At 43.0% G+C, this 20,320-nt stretch overlaps 1 protein-coding gene and 2 pseudogenes across 1 annotated transcript; 1 reads left to right on the top strand and 2 right to left on the bottom strand.

Moving 5' to 3' along the window:
* Positions 1-3,687: 3,687 nt before the first annotated feature.
* Positions 3,688-6,172, bottom strand: LOC123179838 (G-type lectin S-receptor-like serine/threonine-protein kinase SD2-5; annotated as a pseudogene).
* Positions 6,173-10,877: 4,705 nt separating this feature from the next.
* On the bottom strand, positions 10,878-16,131 carry LOC123156716 (ankyrin repeat, bromo and BTB domain-containing protein DDB_G0293800-like; annotated as a pseudogene).
* Positions 16,132-19,040: 2,909 nt separating this feature from the next.
* LOC123162314 (citrate-binding protein-like) lies at positions 19,041-19,812 on the top strand. Its single transcript, XM_044580111.1, has 2 exons — positions 19,041-19,334; positions 19,420-19,812. Exons 1-2 carry the CDS (start codon positions 19,041-19,043, stop codon positions 19,810-19,812), a joined length of 687 nt encoding a protein of 228 aa, XP_044436046.1.
* The last annotated feature ends 508 nt before the right edge of the window (positions 19,813-20,320 follow it).

Genomic DNA, 20,320 nt, shown 5'->3' with positions numbered 1-20,320 from the left:
AACCATGTTTTGTTGAAATAAAAGACATATTGCCATAACTTAGTATTGTCACGATAAATACTAAATTTGTTGCAATAGAGGCCTGATATTGCAACGAACCGTGTCGGTGTTGCAATATGGTGGCGGTATTGCGACAAAAAAATCTGTTGCGCGAGGGCAGTTATTTTGTTGTGATAGAGACTACGTATTTCATCAGAATAACTATTTGTGGCAATATTCAGAAATATATTGCAACATCAACGTGACGTTGAATTAGTTACACATATTGTTGCAAGAAAGTGGCTACCTATTGCAACAAACTGTATCGGCGTTGCAATATGACAGTGATATTGCAACAAACAAATTCCGTTGCGCGAGGCAGCCATTTTGTTGTAATAGAGACTAGGTATTTCAACAGAATAACTATGTGTGCTAGTATTCGAAAAGATATTGCAACATCGGTGTGACGTTGCATTAGTTACAAGTGAAACAGTGAGAAAATATATTATTTGAATTTATAGATATTAAGTTATGAATTTTGCAAGCTTTAAGAAAATATTTTTAATTGCACCGATTTCAATTTAACCAAAACATTGGGAAAATTTTATAAATGGATAGAACACACTTTCTTAATAGAAATACATATTTAATTTGTTAAATTTGAATTTGAAATGGGCAAGTTGTTGCCATTTTCAAACTACTGTATTTGGGAAAGTAGTACTAAATGGCTAGTTTTTCAGTTGGGCCTTGTGTCGCTAGTTAAAAGTAAGACTGCCAGGTTCCAACACTGACCTCTAAATTGAGGTAATCACTTACCCGCGGTGCTCACCTGAAAATAAAACTTGCCCGTGATGCTAGCGAAGGTATGGTTTATCAACTGAAATTTTACGAATTTTGTACACTTAGTACTGCTTTCTCCTCGCATATAGACCAATTCTGTCTATTGCTCGCCTCGCATATATTTGGGCGGCCCTGTACGCGAACCGGGTGGTTTTCTACTGGATTTCTTTTTTATTTTGTGCAAGTTCATGTTTAATTTCCCTTTTTATTTTTTAATTTATGTTCCCTATATATAAAAGTTTCAATAATTATTAGTGTACAATTATTGTGTATTCTAAATCTCTATTCTATTTTTGTTATTTTGTACCTTGAAGAGGTAAACATGAACTAATTTTTTTACACAATAATCTTTTAATGCACGTCAAACATTTTCTAAAAACACGTTGAACAATTTCTAAAAACACATTGATAATTGTGTAATAATAATAAATTTTAGAAATGTACTAATAATGTTAAGCATGTTTGTAAATATCTAAGAATAATTTTAAACAATAATATTGGAATGCACATTGAACATTTTCTAAAAATATGTTGAACATTTTTTTAAATACACTTGAATTTCGTTGGCCGCCCTAGCCATCGGCGGCTGCAGAACGGGCGGCGGCCTCGCCGGCTGGCCCTTCTTGCCGTTCTTGTAGCTAGCCACCACAAAAGCATCCACCTGCTACCCTGCCTGCTTAGCTTGTAGCGGCTGCTGCGTACGTACGTGCACCGGCGGAAAGTACTCGTCCGGAGTGACGTCCGACGCGGGCCTGTGGCCAACAGCGGGTGGGTTCCGGCATAGTTCCATCGACGTAGCCGAAGAGCCCAGCTCCCCTCAGCTGCGGCGTAACTTGTGTTCGCCACAGGACGTAGTTCATCCGGGAGAGTTTCTCCGTGACCTGGCCGCTGAGATTGGTTTGGGCGGCGCTGGAGGAAGACATGGCTTGGGACGCACCTCCCCGACAATGTGCGAATAGGCGGCGCTGGAGGGTTTGGAAGAGGAGGCTCTGATTACCATGTGCGAATAGGCTAAAGCGTCTTACGCTCGATGTGAGGGGGCGCGTTACATGTTATAGGCTGCAGGGGCGCACCTCCCCGACAATAGCGCATACAAGTTTGTTGGAGGAGATTACAACTTGGAAAGGAAGAGATAAAGAGATAAGAGGTTTACAAGATATTGAAGGACTTGTCTAACAACCTAGTCTATCTCCTGTACGTCTCCTGTGCGCCAACTCTGATGTCCAATGTAACATGTATATGTGTTTAACAGGACACTGTTTGAAACAGTTTTTTATATACAGTATCATAATTGAATATGAAACACTTTTCTTATACAGTATCATAGTTGAACCCCCTGCCATTGATTGAAACAGTTTCTTATTTAGAGTATCGTATTTGAATATCTATTGATTCAAACAGTTTTATATACTGTATTATACACAGTTTTCTTTTACAGGTGAAGCTGTTTGTCACAATCTCTGTACACCGTAACAGTGTATCACTGACCAAGTGATGGCTATGTAAGATTATCATCTCATATTATGATAATTATATATAAAGGTTTTTGGTCTGTAGGTGGTTAGTTGTTTGAAATGCCTAACCTATTAAACTTTTTATTTGGTCAAACTTTAGTTTGATAAGTATAATTCTGGTTTTTTAATTTCAGTGTAATGGAGTCTGGAATGAGTTGTTGTTGACAATTTTTACTCGTCTCTAATGAATTCATTTTCTTATTCTCTTATTGACATGAGTGCGGTGTCATTGAAGCCTTGGCATTGATATGCACTGACCTCGATTTATTAACAAGACACCCCTTAAACATTTTCGACTCTACCATCTCCCACGGCAAGGGCATCTTCAAATACATTTGTGGAGAAAAAGGTTCAGTTCCAGTCGACTTACATTGCGCTTGAACCAAAGGTGCACATCTTGACATTATTTCAGTTTGATTAGAAAAGAAATTTTCATCGAAGTACCAACTCTTGAGTCGGCACCATTACCTACTAACCAGTTTTATTACAAAAGAAATTAGTTTAGTTACTTCACTGCTGGACTCCTACATATTAATGTCAGAAGGATCACAGTGTAGTGAAGTGTCGGATGAATTGCGGCCGTCAGCTTTTATTCGACTCTAATGGATTCGTCTTTTATCTTTTAATCTCATTGACATGGGGGCAACAAACCAGTGGACTTATCCCAAAGCTTGGCCAGCTCCCCCTCCCCTCACCCTGTGGCGTGCCATATAGTAATGGCCCCATGCCCACATATGAAGGAGGATAGTCAACTTTTCTTTGCAAGAATATATGTAGTGTTGCTGCTGAATTTTTAAAAAAGATTGGTATTATTATTTTGACATATGAGACTGACATAGTGACATGTTCATTTTACTGGCCTGGCCTGGCCTAGAAATTTACAATTTAATGTACCAGCTCTATTAGCGTCATTAATCCTTTAGTATTGACTATGGAAAACTTTAGAAAAATCACATAATTTTTCTTTTGTCTAAAGTTTGTCATCCTGGTCTATACTCCCATCTTTCTCCTTACATCCCTACGGTGCTCATCCCCATCAGGTTCATAAAGTTATATGCAAAATTCTGGAATTCAATGTTCCATATATTTATAGTGTTAGTTACATCACAGGTAATTTCCTTGTTTACCAGTTGACAAATATATTTTTGGCTACCAGATGAGGTGACTGGTACTCCGCAGATGAAAATCTATGCGGTACAACTTCACCAAACAATCAAACATCTATATTTTCTGGGAATTATTCTTTTCACACTGTTTAAAACACACTTCCAAACTACAAAATGGATAAGATTTAAAAACAATTACAAACCAAGTTAATAAACGAAGTTGCATGTCTTCTTATTAGGCGCCCATTTCACCTTGGTCCCGATAAGGTTGATGCTTGAGGTTGAACTGAATATGCGGATATATTATCTTGAACAGGCATGACTGAATTTGCATCGATAAATCTATGAAGAATTGCAGTTTCTATGCTTGTCACACCCTCCAGTACCTTGATCACTGTTGACATGGAAGGCCTTTGACAGCCATCATTTAGCAAGCACCACATTGCAAGCTTCATCATTTGAATCACTTGCTCATGGTGTGAGAGCATGTCTTCACTATGCTTGTCAATCAGATCACTCAATTGATTATCTCGAGCCTTTCCTCGTAACAAATTGATGAGGTTGGAACTCGCCTCAGGCAGAGAATTATCAATATTTTTTCTCCCACTTATTAGCTCCATGACAACAACTCCAAAGCTGTAGACGTCAACTTTTTCAGTGATTTGCGAGGTTAACCATTCTGGTGCCAGATACCCAGGCGTGCCTCTCATCACCGTCACTACCTTGCTTTGATCCCTATCTATTAGCTTAGATAATCCGAAATCAGCCACTTTGGCATTGAAGTTCTCATCTAATAGAATATTTTGCGGTTTGATATCTAAATGAGCTATCTTTCGTCTGCACTCCTCGTGAAGATAACATAGGCCTTTGGCAATATCCAGAATGATTCTAGACCGCGTGCCCCAATTGAGTGGGGCATTGTTGTGGCGGTAATGGATCCACCTATCAAGTGACCCTCTCGGCATGTATTCATATACTAGAAGCCTCTGAGATTTCTCTGCACAAAAGCCAATCAGCCTGACAAGATTGATGTGTTCGATGCTTCCAATTGTCTCTACCTCTGCCAAGAATTCTTTCTTTCCTTGTCTAGCACTTTCCAGACGTTTCACTGCGACTCTCTCTTCACCTAATTTCCCCTCATAAACAGATCCAAATCCACCTTCTCCAAGTTTTTTACTGAACCCCTGAGTGCATTCTCTCAGCTTCTGAAAAGAAAACCTGGCTGGCATTCTAGCAAATTGATCAAAATTGAAGTCTTCATCTTTCTTGTCATAATATGCTCTCCTCCTCTGTAGATAAAGGGTGACAACAATAGCGAGTAATACAACAATAACAATAGCTGGAATTGCAGTGCCTAAGATGAGGTTGCTGTTGTTTGTGGAACGAGCAGAAGCAGCAGCCGAGTTGGAAGGGCCAAGCTGCACCTTGATGAAAACTGAGCTCTTGTAATTAACAGATTCAAGTTTTATTGATTGCAAGGAGAAGACCTTGGTTACCCACAAGCAATGGCCGTCGGTTCCAGTCTGGCCATAGTATTGTCTGAAGTTGACGGCCCTACAGGAGCAGTTTTTCAAGCAGGCTTGTTTACAATCATCTGGGGTTGTTGCATTCTCAACGGGGTAGTTTACATCGAAGTAGGAAACTTCGTCGAGGGTTAAGAGCTGATGGTGTTGCATTTCTTGACAAGAGATTGGGGTCAGGGGTGTGCAACCAAGATTGTCCTTGGGATCACCAATCGGCTTGAAGTAGCCTGAACTATAATTATCCTGAAGGGGACAGGTGCACTTCCTGCCTGTGCATATTCCATACTCCCCGCACACAGTTGGGAAACCACAGTCACCAAAGTTTGGCTTCATTACCTCCTCCACAGCAGGCCAAGTTTCTTCTGCCATATCCCATTCATGCATCCTCAGGTGACCATCATATCCTAGTCTTATGAACTGGGCGGACGTAGTTGTTGGCCATGATATGCTATTCGGATCTTTAAATGTTGAGTTGAGAAAGATGCAGAGGCTGCTATTCATGAATGTAACCCTTGTTGTTTCATTTCCCGTCTTGTCTTCGTTTGATGTCAGCATATAGTAGTTTTGTGGTGGTGCAGATGCAACATAAGCATACAAACCATCCGAGAGTACAGTGGCATACAGCTGATTCTCTGTCCAATTTGTTGCAGATGTACTTGCTGTGAGCTTCATGCCCTCCAGTAGGATGATCAAATGACTGCCATACAGTTGCATTCATCAGATCAAACAGCACCAGATTGCCGATGTTGGTGATCACCATGCCAGCTACCGACCGCCCTGAGCTACCGGTCGACCAGACCAGGCTACCATCAGCATCACGAAGGATCAATTCTCCATCTGAAGTCAGCTCAACGGTGGCATTCTCCCTAACAGGACGAGCCCGGTTGGCCGACCAGACCACGGGTGGATTCCCACCAATGATACGGGTGTCAGGGTCGGTTTGGACAATGAACACGCCAAAGTAGAACATGTCGTAAGGTGGGGCACAGAAGAATCCCGTACCAAAGGACTGGCTATAGTATTTACTTTGTGAACGGAGGAGGATGGGGCGCACAACTAAACCTCCTTTGTAGTGGACGTGCGGGAGGGAGGCGTCGTTGTTGATCCACAGCGTCGAGAGGTTGGCTGTCGGATAGCCAAAGCTTTGTGCCGCGGAGAACAACGGTGCTGCAGTTGCAAGTACGAGGAAGAAGAGTCTGACAGGACCCATGGTGCTTGAAGTTGAATGGTAACGGAGACTGCATACATGGAAAGCCAGTAAGCAACCGAAGAGATGCAGGGATGAGCTTGCAGAGGGGAGAGGTAGTATACCGAGTCGATGGAGCTTGATCGCTGGAAAGATTATCTCGGAGACGCGGTGGTGCCTGGACTCCCGAGTGGTCAACCGATCAAAGATTGTCTCCCTCTCACAGTATCTAACCATACAGTAGACAGTATCATGATAACATCCCAGGTCTCAATAGTCACTAGTTCCAAAAGGTCACTATCTTGGTCTGCTGGCACAGGTCATTTTCGTGGTAGTTGCTCGCCTACTGCGCACTACTCTTCCTTATTCAAAACAAAACTAGGTGTGGATGTTAACATAAATATTTTCATAAGAAGCTTGACATATAGTACCAATTAAGAGGTCCCTGACTTGCACTAAAAAAAATGGCAAGCACGACGATCTTCAGATCAAGTCATATATAGTTGTCATCCAGCATTGTCTTTTCATGTAATAATATTTGCTGTTGGCACAAAGAACATTGACAGCTTTGTTGATGGACGAGCTGCCATTTGGACCTAGTGCCGGTTGCTGATCTTATTGGCCGGCTCTGTTGGCCCAGTCCCGACGTCGAGTACTTCCGACGATGAGATACGACCGACGACGAACGACAACGAAGCGAAGCAACACTGATTTCCGAACTTGGTTCCTGCCCCAAGCTGGCTCGATCTCTCCCGATCGATTATTCCGCTGCGCGTACGTAGCTAAACTAGCTAGCTAATCTCGCCGGATACACAATCCACGTACGCACGCAACACAGAGGCTGGCTTGATTGCCAAAGGCTCGTATCGAGCCTTTTCCTTTCTTTATTGCTTCTCCACGGTCGAGCGCATGCAGCAATCGCTGCTTCCGCTCCAGCAAAGTTAGCACTTATGCCCGTGAGATCGTCGTAAGTTTCGGAATCACCCCCCGCATCTGTAGTATCGACACGAGTTTCCGAATCATGATCATGAAGATGAACTTTTTCTTCCACGAGCGCGACAATTTCTTTAGCCGGCACTCGAAGAACTGGATCCTCCTCGTCCACGAGTTCAGTCATCAACATCATGTCACCATCGTCACCTTGCTGGGCCATGAGCGCCTTCTGCTTCGGTGCTTCCTCGCAGTCAGCCTTAAAGTGGCCAAGGAGGCCACAGTTATAACACCTCACTTTCCTGATGTCAAACTTTCTCCTCGGTGGTGGTGCAGCCTCATCGTCTGAGTCGTCCTCCGAGTCGGCGAAGTTCTTTCTCGCCGAGCGCTGCTTTCCCTTCTTCTTGCTGCTGCTCGTGGATCCGCCTTGCTTTTTGAGGGCGATCCACTGCGCCTTTGTGAGCATCACAAGCTCGTCGTTCCTCCCGTCCCCAAGACTGTACCGCATCCGCTCATCGTGAGCCTTGTACCGTCCGACAAGATCGTCGATGAAGAGAGTCGCGAGATCGACGCACTGCTCGATCGCCGTGACAATTTGCAGGTACCGGGGAGGGGCTGCGCGTAAGAACCGCCGGACAACCGAGGCCTCCGTGAGGTTTTCACCAAGCGCGCGGATCCGATTGACGAGAGTAGCCACCCGTGAAGCGAACGCATCCACGGACTCATTGTCGCCCTTGACCAAAGTCTCATAGTTCCTTAGGAGAGTTTGGAGATTGGCTTGCTTGACGCGGGTGTGTCCCTCGAACATGAGCTTCAAGGTATCCCACGCTTCCTTCGCTGTTTCTTTGGCAATCAGGTGTTGGAGGACATCCATCGGCATCACCGAGTAAATCGCCGACGCCGCCTGCCGATCCTTCCGGTGCTCGGCTCCCTCCTTCTTGAATGCGTTGCCTCCTGGGTCGACCGCGTCCCAAAGCTCGTTGGCGCGGAGACCACACTCCATGAGGGCCTTCCAGACCCCGAAGTTCTCGCGATCAAATCGTGGGTACGACGAATTCGCCGGAGCAGCAAATACTTTAGCCGCACCGGAGTATTCTGCCAGTTGCTTGTTCTTATCGTCGTCCGCCATGATCCTCCGTTACTAGAAGACCAACCTTGCTCTAGATACCAATTGTTGGGACTGGCCCCGGACGATGCGACGCCCACGAGTACTTTCCGCGGAGACGCGTACGTAGGCAGCAGCGGTAGCTAACCAGGCACGCAAGAGACAATCCGGCGAGACGCACGCGTATGCTCGAAGCTAACGCCTTAAGCAGCTGGATCGATTCTACGCTAGTACACGGCGAGTTGATGGCAAACAGGGCCGTGTCGGTCCTGTGCTTTTTATTGCTTTGATTGATCTTGCCTTGGTTACACGGGGTACAGCAGTATATATATTAGCTAAGCTAGTCCTACTAGTCCTAGTCCTAGTCCAAATACAAATCCTACCTGATGACTGTACCAAGTCCGTACCGGACTGGTCACACTACGTGGTTGATTCCAACAGGCTCGTCAATTGCCGCCCAAGCCCAATGGTAAATGGTGCTGCTGGAAGTGCCATTTTTTCTGCACTTTTCAGAGACTCGCCTCGGAGGTGCAATGCAGGCGCATCAGATACCAGGTAATTTAATGAATGAGTTGCCATTTGGCGCCCATGGATGGTTGCGGTTCCTATGGATGCCGGTGGAACGTGCACTTCCCTCTTGATTTGGGCGGGGGTTGCTATTATGTAGGTGCAGGTGTTTGTCGGCGTGATGAGAATTTTTAACATCAACATTCCTGAAGAAGAGTGGGCACAACACACATTTGCATTGATCTTGCTGAGCCGTATATTATACAGGAGAGAGCCTCAGGTGCCGAGCACCACTACTGTTTCTAACTGCACCACTACATGCCGTACGTGGGTGATCATGGGAACATGGGCGCTGTGTTCTTTGACTAGGCACAGAGGCACACAGCGCCCTATATTCTACTTTGCACAAACTAATTACCTTCTCGGGACGTCGTTTAAAAAATGAAATAAATCTTCTTTTAAGGTATTAGACCTGGTGATCCTACTACTAATGTGATTTTCCTGCTCTGCAGCCCGGCCATGGTGTGGTTCTGTACTGCTTGAAGAGGAGGGGGATGCCACGAGCTCCAGTCTTGTCGATGCCGAGCTTCTTGGACATATAATCCGAGCCATACAGAATCAAACAACAAGATAGCACATCAACACCAGACAGAAAAACCAACTATTCTTCTCCCACCTGCAAACTGACTGATACTAGCATAGACAGTGGCGTAGCCAGGCCTCAGGCTTGATCCTGGCTACGCAACTGAGTATAGATATTTACTAGAACGAGCAGAGTTTGGTTTATGCATGTAGCTAGGAACTGGGTGTTCTTCATGACATTAAGGTTGATGCATGATAAGGGGGTGCCAGGAGTCCCGGATGCTACCACACCTTTTCGTTACAACAAAACCAGGTTCCTTTGTTACAAGTTTGTCAAGTAAGCTAATTTGTTACGCGAATTTATTCCTTTCTCCATGTTCATGTCTATCTTACTCACCTATACTAGAAATAGAAGTACGCAAACACGGGATAACATGGGAGGTTCCACATTATATATGCATGTCATCTTATTCCACATTATATATGCTGTGTGAAATGAGTGCTCTGCTCGTCAGTTAATGGTGGTTTCTCATGCTAGTTCTGCCAATTCTTCAGCGCGTCTGCACGCCTGTACCTGATGCGACCGATTCTTCAGGAGGAGGAGCACTTCTTTGGTCTTCGTTGATCCGATCCATCTTTATGGCCTTCCAGTTTGTGTACTGCCGTCTGCCGTTGGCACTCGTAATCTATGTAAGCTGTAATCATTGCTGAGCTTTGCTAATTATTCAGCAGACATATGCTACAGCTTTGCTAATTATGCTGCTGGAAACTCAATCTGGAATTATGTTGCTGTAAATTAAATACTGCATTTGATGAATTCATGACGAAATTGGCGAGACGAGGTGTCTTCCTGTTATTGTTATTTTTCTTTGTCTATTCGTCGCATCTGAATCGGAATGTATGTAAGTTATCTTCTCAGTGATGTTGATGAATGTTCATCTAATAATGCAAAGTTCCATTTTTGTCTGAAAAAAATATAAATATTTGCTTCTCTCATCACGGAAATAAACAATCCTTCCAAGGACTGGTTCAAACATTTATTCCAACTGGAATTTGCACCTAAGAGCAATAGATAATTGTATATTTTAAATTTAACTTTCTCATCTTCTACGTACCTTGGAACATAAAAGCATGACTTTCACAAAGATTAGCAAGGAACAGTGGAGCATGGTGAACCTAATGATAAAAATCTACATCAAACTTATACAGAAACAAAGAAGCCCCTAAAAAACCTCAAGAGGGAAATAATGTTACTAAAAATGAAGCGACAAGGACATGAACAGTGCCAATGATTTGCAAATACATGGTCGCAGGTTGCATGTAGTGGCAGTGCAAAAATATCACATCATCCTGCCAAAACACTTCAGTCTGGCATATCCAGTTCAGTCACCAACCACTTCCACCACACTTCCACAGATCTCATAAATAAGTAGCCAGTAACATGTTTTGCTCTAAGGTGCTGCTGCTGCTGCTACGGTCCATGAATGAATTAGATTGAAAGAGAAGGCGTCATAATTCAGAGTTCAGCGTTTTTGTCCGAGAACACAAAAAGAGATTCTCAAATTCTGCATGAGCTTCTCTCTGCAGTTGACGTGCAGGGCTTGATCACCTCAGTTCCATCGCCTCCCTGCATACATCAGTTGATCAATCACACATTGTTAAAAGCACGACCAAATTCTGCTAATTAATGAGTTGATCACAACATGTTAAAGAAGTGTTGAATTCTACACAAATTCTGCTAACTAATGAGTTGATCACAACACCTAGAATCTGCAGCTGCGCTGACAGTGCAGATCGAAACTCTTACCAGAACAAGTTCTCAGTCTCTTCGCTTTCAGGGTCCAACTCTAAAGCGCGTGAGAGTGAGTAGTGGGCTCTTTCATAGTCCTAAGGAAGGCAAGCGCGCATCAGAAACGAATAACAGGTATGAAAGGAGCAATGGAATTGTCAGTTTGAACTCGATCTCCTATTGCACCTTCATGAACATTAGAGCTGCTCCTTGCCGATAGTGCGCCTTTGCCCACTTTGGACGAAGCCTCTTGCATTTAGTTGCATCACCATAAGCCTTTTGTCCATCACCCATGCGAAGCCAGCAAAGACTCCTGTTTGACAGCAACTTAGGGTCAAAGTTATCCATCTTCAGTGCCTGCAGCAGACAAAGCAGTGAAAATTAGCAGCGTTATTGGCACATTCTAGAAACACTGCTCAGCTTAGGCCAAAAATTTGTCATCTGTTCTATAGGTACAAGGACCGAAACACAAAACTGTGAGAAAAGAGCAACTAACCACCTGAAATTCCTCCCAATGAAATGGAAGACGGATATTAATGTGTTTCAATTCTTATTTTACTTTTGAACATAATTGTTGCTATTTTCTGTTACGAGTAGCCATAGGAATGACACTTTTCTCTAGTCTACACTATTTGGCTAACACTTCGTGTATGCGACAAGATGCGCATCCACAATAGTGGCTTATCTTTCAACGGGGTCATGTGATTACAAGGTAACAGGTAACATTTACTCATCACCAAGATCAATTAATGCCAATGATAAATCAACTAATAAATTGTTATGGAGGAACATATTTCATGGCTGTACCACCAGTCTACAAAGAAAAGATAGTTCGGCAATGTACCTGTGTGTAGAGCACTGGCGCATTTACATAATCCTGCTTTCTGAATGCTTCATCCGCTTGTCGTTTCATGTCACACATCCTCTTTTTCACAAAATTACCATCCTAGGCAACTCATAGTAACATGAGTCAGATATTATATATATATATATATATATATATATATATATATATATATATATATATATATATATATATATAGGGTCGTGCTATTCGTCACCCTGGGTGAGGAATAGTTATTCTTCACCCCCTCTCTGTTTTGACATCAATGCATCGTATTTTTACGTTTTGTAAATTTTGTCTTATTTCATACATAAAAAAAGAACGTAAGAAAATATGTACTCGCCGTAAAAAATATTTTATGTTACATAAAATTACAAATGTAAAAACATATTGTAAAACATACATAAAATGTGATTTTTCTGATCTTATAACTTTTTTAGACCAAATTTTACATATTGAATTAATGTGCATGTAACTATTTATATTCTAAACGTAATTTATTTAGGAAGTGATCGTAAGATTACCTCGGGTGAAGAATAACTTATTCTGCATCCTGGGTGATGAATAGTAACACTATATATATATATATATATATATATATATATATATATATATATATATATATATATATATATATATTAAGAGCTCTGATGCATGTTTGGGAAAAACAGTGCTTAACTGCTGCGGCATGCATGATGGTAAGGTGAAGTGAATGAATACAAGAAACAATTTTTAATGAATGCAAGATTTGAAAATCCCCGTTCTCACTTGCTACCCAGACAGGAAATAAAGTAAGAGAGCTATTAAAAAACGAACTGGCTACCTGTATTTTATAACAAAATCAGATTTAATGAATTACCAATTGAGCAGATTAAGTTATCCAATAGAGCATTATAAAAAAAGTATTTTCCATTTCAAAAATAATAGATGAGTTTTCAGGAACAGAGATCAGACAGCGATGCAGATGCAAGAAAACACATGCGCACACCATGAGTGAGGAATAGGAGACTAAACTTTGGCAGTTCTCGATCTACAAGTGTTACACATCGACTTAACGCCTACACACTCAGAGTTAACATACACCAAAATTTCCAAGGGTGTGCAAGAAAATTTGCAGCGATGCACCTCAAGTTGCTTGATTTCCATCTTCACATGACTAATGATTCCATCAACGCTCCAATTTGCCACAGTTGAAATGGGTGAGGTGAACGGAAAGAGAATCTCAACATCTTCCCGTGTACCATACTCAGCAGCCCACTCTATTGGCAATCTATCAAACTGTCAAGGAACGATGAAAGCTTTAAAAAGGAAATACTCAACATTAAGAAATAACCAATGCTCTAGACATGATAAATGCAAACCATATCAATTCACTACCACCATAATAGGTCGTCGTAGTGTTGGTGTGCCACATGTATATATACCTGACCAAATTAAAGACATGGCCCAAAGTGGACAACTCAAAGCACTAACAAGTATATGCAAAAAGTAAAGGTAACTAATCCTTCTATTTTTATTTTACAGACATCATCATGTATGTGTACTTACGTCATAACTCATACGATTGTTGCATATCTTTATAAGACAAGTCTGCTGAAACTATAGAGCCAAGCAAGACACAAGAATGTGTCAAGAAGATCATTCACCGTGTCAGAAACATTTGGGTTTGCACCAGCTTCCGATAAGCACTTGATAGCTTCAGTTAAGCCCTTCTCTGCAGCCTTTACCAGTAGATAATCAAGAGTACTATCACCACTGACATTAGCTCCACCCTATCAGATGCAAATGTATAGCCAATCAAATATCAGTCTAAAGAATCATGCATTTCTAATGCAAAAGCAGAGGATACTATACCTGAATCAATAGCTTCACACAGGATACAGAAGATTCTTGTAATGCCATGCTTAAAGGTACAAACTTAAAAATAGCCTTGTTGTTGTTGGGCTGGAAAATAAATAAAGGACTTCATTTTCGTGCCAAAATATGACAGTTTCGACATAAAAACGGAGCAATTGGAGAACTTTGGGTTTAGTCTCCAACTAAAAAAAATCCTCAAATGCAGGTGGGAACAATTGGAGGAAGTAGCAGAAACTGAGCAAAAGGAAGAATTAGAGTCAAAAGATAACATATAAAGAAAGAATTTGAATAGTACATCTGCATTGTGCTCCAGAAGGATCTTGACAATACTAGCAAACCCTCTAAGAGCAGCAATCGAGAGTGGTGTCCCAAGATCTGATATGGCATCGACATCAGCTCCTCTAGAAAGCAGAAACTTTACTATTTCAGAGTACCCTGAAGAAAAGAAGAAGAAAAAGGTCATAATACTATTGCCAGTACATGAATGGAACGTTTTTTTGCGCAATAACGTTTTAATAACTAGTGTGGGGAAGGATTTTTGTTGGTTCACATTTCTCTGAATATGCATAGAGAAAGAATTACCATAATCAGTTACTATAAGAAGATGATTGCGTAAATAAATATTCATTTGGATGCGGGAGGATGTGGGGCAATAGCTAACACTGTATGAACTATTAAGTAGATACCCCCAAGAATGCATATAATACTAAGTAGACAAACAATTTCCGCAGAACTAGTTCCAATGGCTGGACTAAAATGATTGATAGCAATACAATGACACATGGATTTTTCACGTAATAACCGAGAGCCGGAATTTAAGAAATTCTTATCCACTAAAGATTCTTCGCCGCAATAATTAAAAGTCCATCTGTCTCTCATGGACACTTTAGAGTGCCTAGAAGCTGCACAATCTACTTCTTGTTCTCTCCAATCTCGGCATTCTTTTTTCAATACATAAGAAACTAGTACGAGAAAAGCCAGCTATCACTCCTCTGAGACGGCTAACTCATAGATTGGTTGCCCTGTTTATACGCTGATGAACATGAGAAGCAAATAAGATCAGGCTATTTTTAATTTATGGCAACATGAAAATCGTTTACTAGGCTAGCGTAGCTATTGGTAAAGTAAATCCACTTTTTATCACCATGGCATTCCTCTCCCTCCGACCTACACTGTAGAGTAACATCTGATGCTAGGTCCAGCAGAAAACAAATTTGAAAATGAAACAGATCCAGCACAAAACAAAAACGCTTGGACTGAGCATGAAACCAACACATATTCTTACGGCAGGGGAAAGTAAAAATCAAGAGAAGTTACTTTCATACCATGAACTGTAGCTGCATGAAGAAGAGTGATGCTTCCACGCTGCTGATGCAGATCGGCGCCACGATCCACAAGGTACCTGACAGCGGGGAGGTGGCCATTGGTGACGGCATGCGCCACAGGTGTGAACTCTAGCAATAGGAGACAGAGTAGCCATCTGAAGTTGGTGATCAAGTCATAAAACTATGCATGCTTTAGGATCTGAAAGGCGTGGACGAATTACCCTGGGCAGTGTCGGGGATGTCGACCTCCATCTTGACCTCCTCCACGAGATACTGGTAGACCGGCAGCTTGAAGAGCATTTTTAGTGGAGCGCGTTCATGCCCATGTAGGTGGTGTTGGCCACTGTCGCCGGGATCCCATGCCCATGCACGTCCAGCTCACACAGAGCATTTTTAGTTAGAAATCATGACACATATATATTATACTTGTACTGCAATGAGAATCAGAGAGAAATCGCCACTGATTGTCAGCAAGGGGATCAAGAATTTGGTCCGAAACCCCCGATTTGCAGCTTGAAAAACGCCCAAGGTCAAGCCGGCTGTGATGGAGCAAGGCAGACGGATGGAAGGTTCTGGAGTGAGTGGGAGAGGTGGGGGAATACAAAGGGCGGGAAATGGGAGTGAGTGCGGGTTCTTCCGGGTTTTTTTAAGAAAAAAAGTCCATTTTACTCCCTTAAACAAAATTTTATCCAACATTGTTTCTTTCTTTTTTTTGAAATTTTTTTTCTAGTCTATTCATCATGAATCATGGCAGTACAACGAAAACTAGAAATTATAAAAATTACGTCCAGATCCGGGCAAAGCGAGGCGAAGGCGCGCCGCCGTCATCGGCCCTTCCTCGCCGGAGCCGGGCAAACCGTAGACAGTTAGGAAGTCGCCGTGCTAAGGCCCCATAGGACCAGCGCAACAGAACAACAACCATCGCCGATGAAAAATATCGTAGATAGGAAGGATCCAACCTGAAGACAGATGAATGTAGACGAACGACGACCAGATCTGAGCAGATAGACCTAAGGCAGATCCACCGGAGACATACCTCCACATTCTCACCGATGACAGGATGGGGGCTAGGTGGGAAGAACCTTATTCTATCTTCAGAGAGTTGTCGTCATGTCGCTTTCCTGAGCAGGACACAAGTGTTAACAGAACTCGAAGAAACGTCTAAAAACAAAGCCCTGCCGCCAGCAAGTGCCGGGATCCACCGTGCCCCCATGGCCCTAAGGCGACAGGAGACGAAGCGGGCTGGCGACGATGCCTGCGGGAGGCAGGGGAACCCTAAGTTTTCTAGGGACAGCAGCCGGCTGATGTGATTGTGAAACGTGCCCTAAGCTCTTGCTCATTTCTTTTTTCTGATGTGTAGGTAGTCAAATCGGTATTTGAGCAGTGGGGCCCTCTTATCAGGTGGGGCTCCTTGACCTGTCGTCAATGTTCCTCCCCCGCGTGGCGGCCGTGCTAGTGCATGCGCATGCAGCCGGAGCCGCGAAAAAGAACGTGTCGGGCTTCAACACCAACATCGGAGGCCATACAGTCATCAGGTTCTACTTCGCCGGGGCACTCCTTGCGGCGGGGCATGCACTCATTGTGATCACCATCCGCAACGAGGGATCCGAGAAGATGAAGAAGCCGCCCTTCTCCCGCCTCACGATGGGTGTGATACAGTGACCTGACCACTGGGTTTGTGTTTGTAATGGGAGCCCTGATCTAATGGATTCGTGAAGGAGCTAGCGAATGACTGGGCGAAGACAATGTGGGGTGAGCTAGCGGAGGCCGACGGGGCATGCGAAAGCGGCCGATGCCGATCCCGTGGTCGTTTAAGATGATGTATGAACCACATAGGATAGACTAGGGGGTTAAGAGAACGGGGAAAAAGTTCCATCGATAAGGGACCGCGGCCTCTTCCATTGATTCAAAGGATTTTGAAATGAATTTAAATCCTTAGGATTTTAACATCCTATTTTTTATCCATTGTGGAAAATAGTCTGTAACTGGTAGAAAACCGCAAAGACTATATATCGCTCTCCTCGAGTAATATCCAACGGTCGCCCGCGCTTGCTCTTACCTAGGCCGACTTGTAAAACGTTACTTTTACTAGTAGTGGTTTGTCCACGTTACTCATGCCCTTCGGAGCATGTTCTTGTGGTCTGCATCGATTGACCGACTCTGACTCTAGCACTGCAAACTTAAAGATACATATGCACCAGTCATTGTGTGCATCTGCAAGGAAAGTTCATTCTGATGCAGAAAAGGCAGGGTGCATAAGCAGCCTTGAAAGAATTCTGCCACAGTGTTTCAAAGCTAGCGTCTTGTTACACATGTACTCTAGCTAGAGTGTACGATGTTTCTGGAAAAAGTTCTACATAATAGGTATAAAAAGATTAATTGGTAAGTTCTTTCTATTGAAGTCAACAAAATATCCCAACCAAAAAATAAAACAAAATATCAATCTAGAATTCAGGATCAGATCTAATTTCTCGTAATGGTTAAACCAGGCATATGATTTTCCTGGAAGAACTTTGAAAGAGGTTCCTAGTTGCAGACATCATGCATGACATCATTTGACATGAACACCGTGTCCGAACAAGAGATGTACGTTGCGTTTTTTAGTATGGTTAGAAAATAATATATAAAAAGATTAATTGGAAAGTTTTCCCAACCAACAAATAAGACAAAATATCAATCTAGAATTCATCAGATCTAATTTCACGTAATGGTTAAACCAGGCATATGATTTTCCTAGAAGAACTTTGAAAGAGGTTCCTAGTTGCTGACATCATACATGACATGAACACTGTGTCCAAAAAAGCGATGTATGTTCCTTTTTTTAATATGGTTAGAAAACAATATATAGAAGAAAAATATATACAAGCGATGTATGTTCCCTTTTTTTAATATGGTTAGAAAACAATATATAGAAGAAAAATATATACATGCAATGCGTCTAGTTCCCGATGTTATTGGTGATGTCATTACATGCACACCATGTCCGAACAGGACAGCAAGCAACCTATGTTTAGTAACCGCTTCCTCTCAGCTTCAATTGCTAATATATATTTTCTCTATTTTAGGTTTAAATTTGAACCCTTATAGCTAGGACCCACCATTAGGTTGATGCATAGGGTAACATAGCTTATGTAGAGGGTTGACCTGACTCACTTGCCTCTTATTATATTTGTATCCACTTGATGCTACATAATAAGTCAGCAAAAAGCGCCCTCTACGGAGAAAAACGCTTGTACATTAAAGAAATTGGCTTCTATCGTCGCTTTAGAACTTTTTCCTTCCTGACATCTTTTTGGAATTAGCAATTATATCCTACTCCCTCCATCCCATAATGTAACACGCTCTTTTTTTACACTACACAAGTGTCAAAAAATGTTTTACATTATGGGATAGAGAGAGTACTTACTAAGAGAGGCTAGCGTAACTTTTTGTGCACGCTCGAAGAAAATATTGTCTTCTAAACCACGATCGATACACGTTCTTGTAGAATTTTTTTGTAGATATTGTTTATTCTTGGTATTGGCGATCAGGTTCAGCAGGGGGTGTAACTCCAAGGCTCTGTAACGAGCACACAGCGGAGCACCCAAGAATGTGCAACACCGTCACATCATACTCATAGACAAAACAACTACATTTAGTCCGCGTATAAGTCCACAGATTTGCCAGCTTCAATTTAAAACAACACAAAGCAAAGCAAATTAGCAAAGAAGCCGAGATGGCCAGTCAATCTTGCGCACCTCTCAAATTATAGTGCACTAAAATGGATCGTATACGTTACACACTAATAATTAATTAGTGATCAGTTGGCCCGGTAAATCCTCTAAGTGTCACCATCAAGAAAAGCTCGCAGTTTCTCCAAAGTAAGAGTAACACTATATAAACGGCAAAGAGCTTGGTTAGTTGCAGTCCATCACAAACATACACAGTGGGAGAAGCAACACAAGCAGACACACATGGCCCCTCACGCTCTCTCTTGGATTAGTGTGCCTCTGCTTGTCTTGTTGGCCGCGTCGACATCCTTTGCGGCGTCGAGGGGGGCTTGGGCACCCAAAACCGCCGACCCGGACGATGGGTTCACGGCGGTGAGCCTCCACGAGAGCAACTTTGTGCTGCAGCGGCCGTTCGACGAGGCGAGCGGCGCACGGTACAGTTTCAACGGCACCGTGCGGAAGCTGTGGGTGCTGTCCTCAGACAAGCCACATGCCCGGCAGAGCCATACCAGCCCAAGAACTGAGATCAGGATGGCAGTAAGTTTATCATCACTACTAGACCTTATGTATTTGGGTTTAATAAAATTTGAGTGATCTTGCAGCTGATTGCTTCTACCTGCAGGGATACGACTACAGCTCCGGTGTGTGGCAGTTCGAAGGCTACGGTTACGTCCCCTCCGGCACGACGGGGGTGTCCATCATGCAGGTGTTCGGCGCCGGCGAGACGGCCACCACGCTCATGCTGCACGTCTACGACGGCGCGCTGCGGTACTACGACCGGCAGATCGTCGAGGATGCCATCTATGACAGGTGGTTCCGGCTGAACGTGGTCCACGACGTGGAGGGGTCGACCCTCACCGTGTACATCGACGGGCAGCAGAGGCTGCACGTCGACGGCCGCGGGGGCGACTCGCACTACTTCAAGTTCGGCGTGTACGCACAGAACCACGACTCGAGCTGCATGGAGTCTCGCTGGAAGGGAGTCAGGATTCTCAAGAAAGACACGTCACACTGATTCAGACTTTACGTACGGACGATTAATTATTCTTTTTCTTGTATATATATATGTATAGTGTCGCCTTGTCGGAATGAGTATGTACTATTGTTTGTGCCTGTGTATGGAGTATGGACTTTATGACTTGTTAGCGGCAGGTTGAGTATATGTATATATTTTATTATTTTTCAGGGATGTCGGAACATAATTCTAGATGTGTATAAGCTTAGTGCACAGCATTGCAAAATTCTTTGCGAAGTTTTGGCAAAAAGGGTGGCACCATACTTAAAAGATCTTATTTCCCTGTGTCAAAGTGCGTTCCTGAAAAATAGGTGCATCCAGAACAACTTCTTATATGTAAACAATGGCATTAAAGAGGCTCACAGGAAGCAACAACAGCCGATATTCTTGAAGCTGGACATCATAAAAGCTTTCGATTCCATTGGCTGGTCATATTCCTGAAAGTAATGAAGGCCTTTAGATTCGTCAAGAGATAGTGTGATTTGATCTCCTTACTTTTGGCATCTGC

The sequence above is a fragment of the Triticum aestivum genome, chromosome 1D (genome assembly GCF_018294505.1).
Source record: "Triticum aestivum cultivar Chinese Spring chromosome 1D, IWGSC CS RefSeq v2.1, whole genome shotgun sequence".
Classification (NCBI taxonomy): Eukaryota; Viridiplantae; Streptophyta; class Magnoliopsida; order Poales; family Poaceae; genus Triticum; species Triticum aestivum.
Note: the sequence above shows the minus strand (reverse complement) of the source record. Positions and strands in the feature narration are given on the sequence as shown.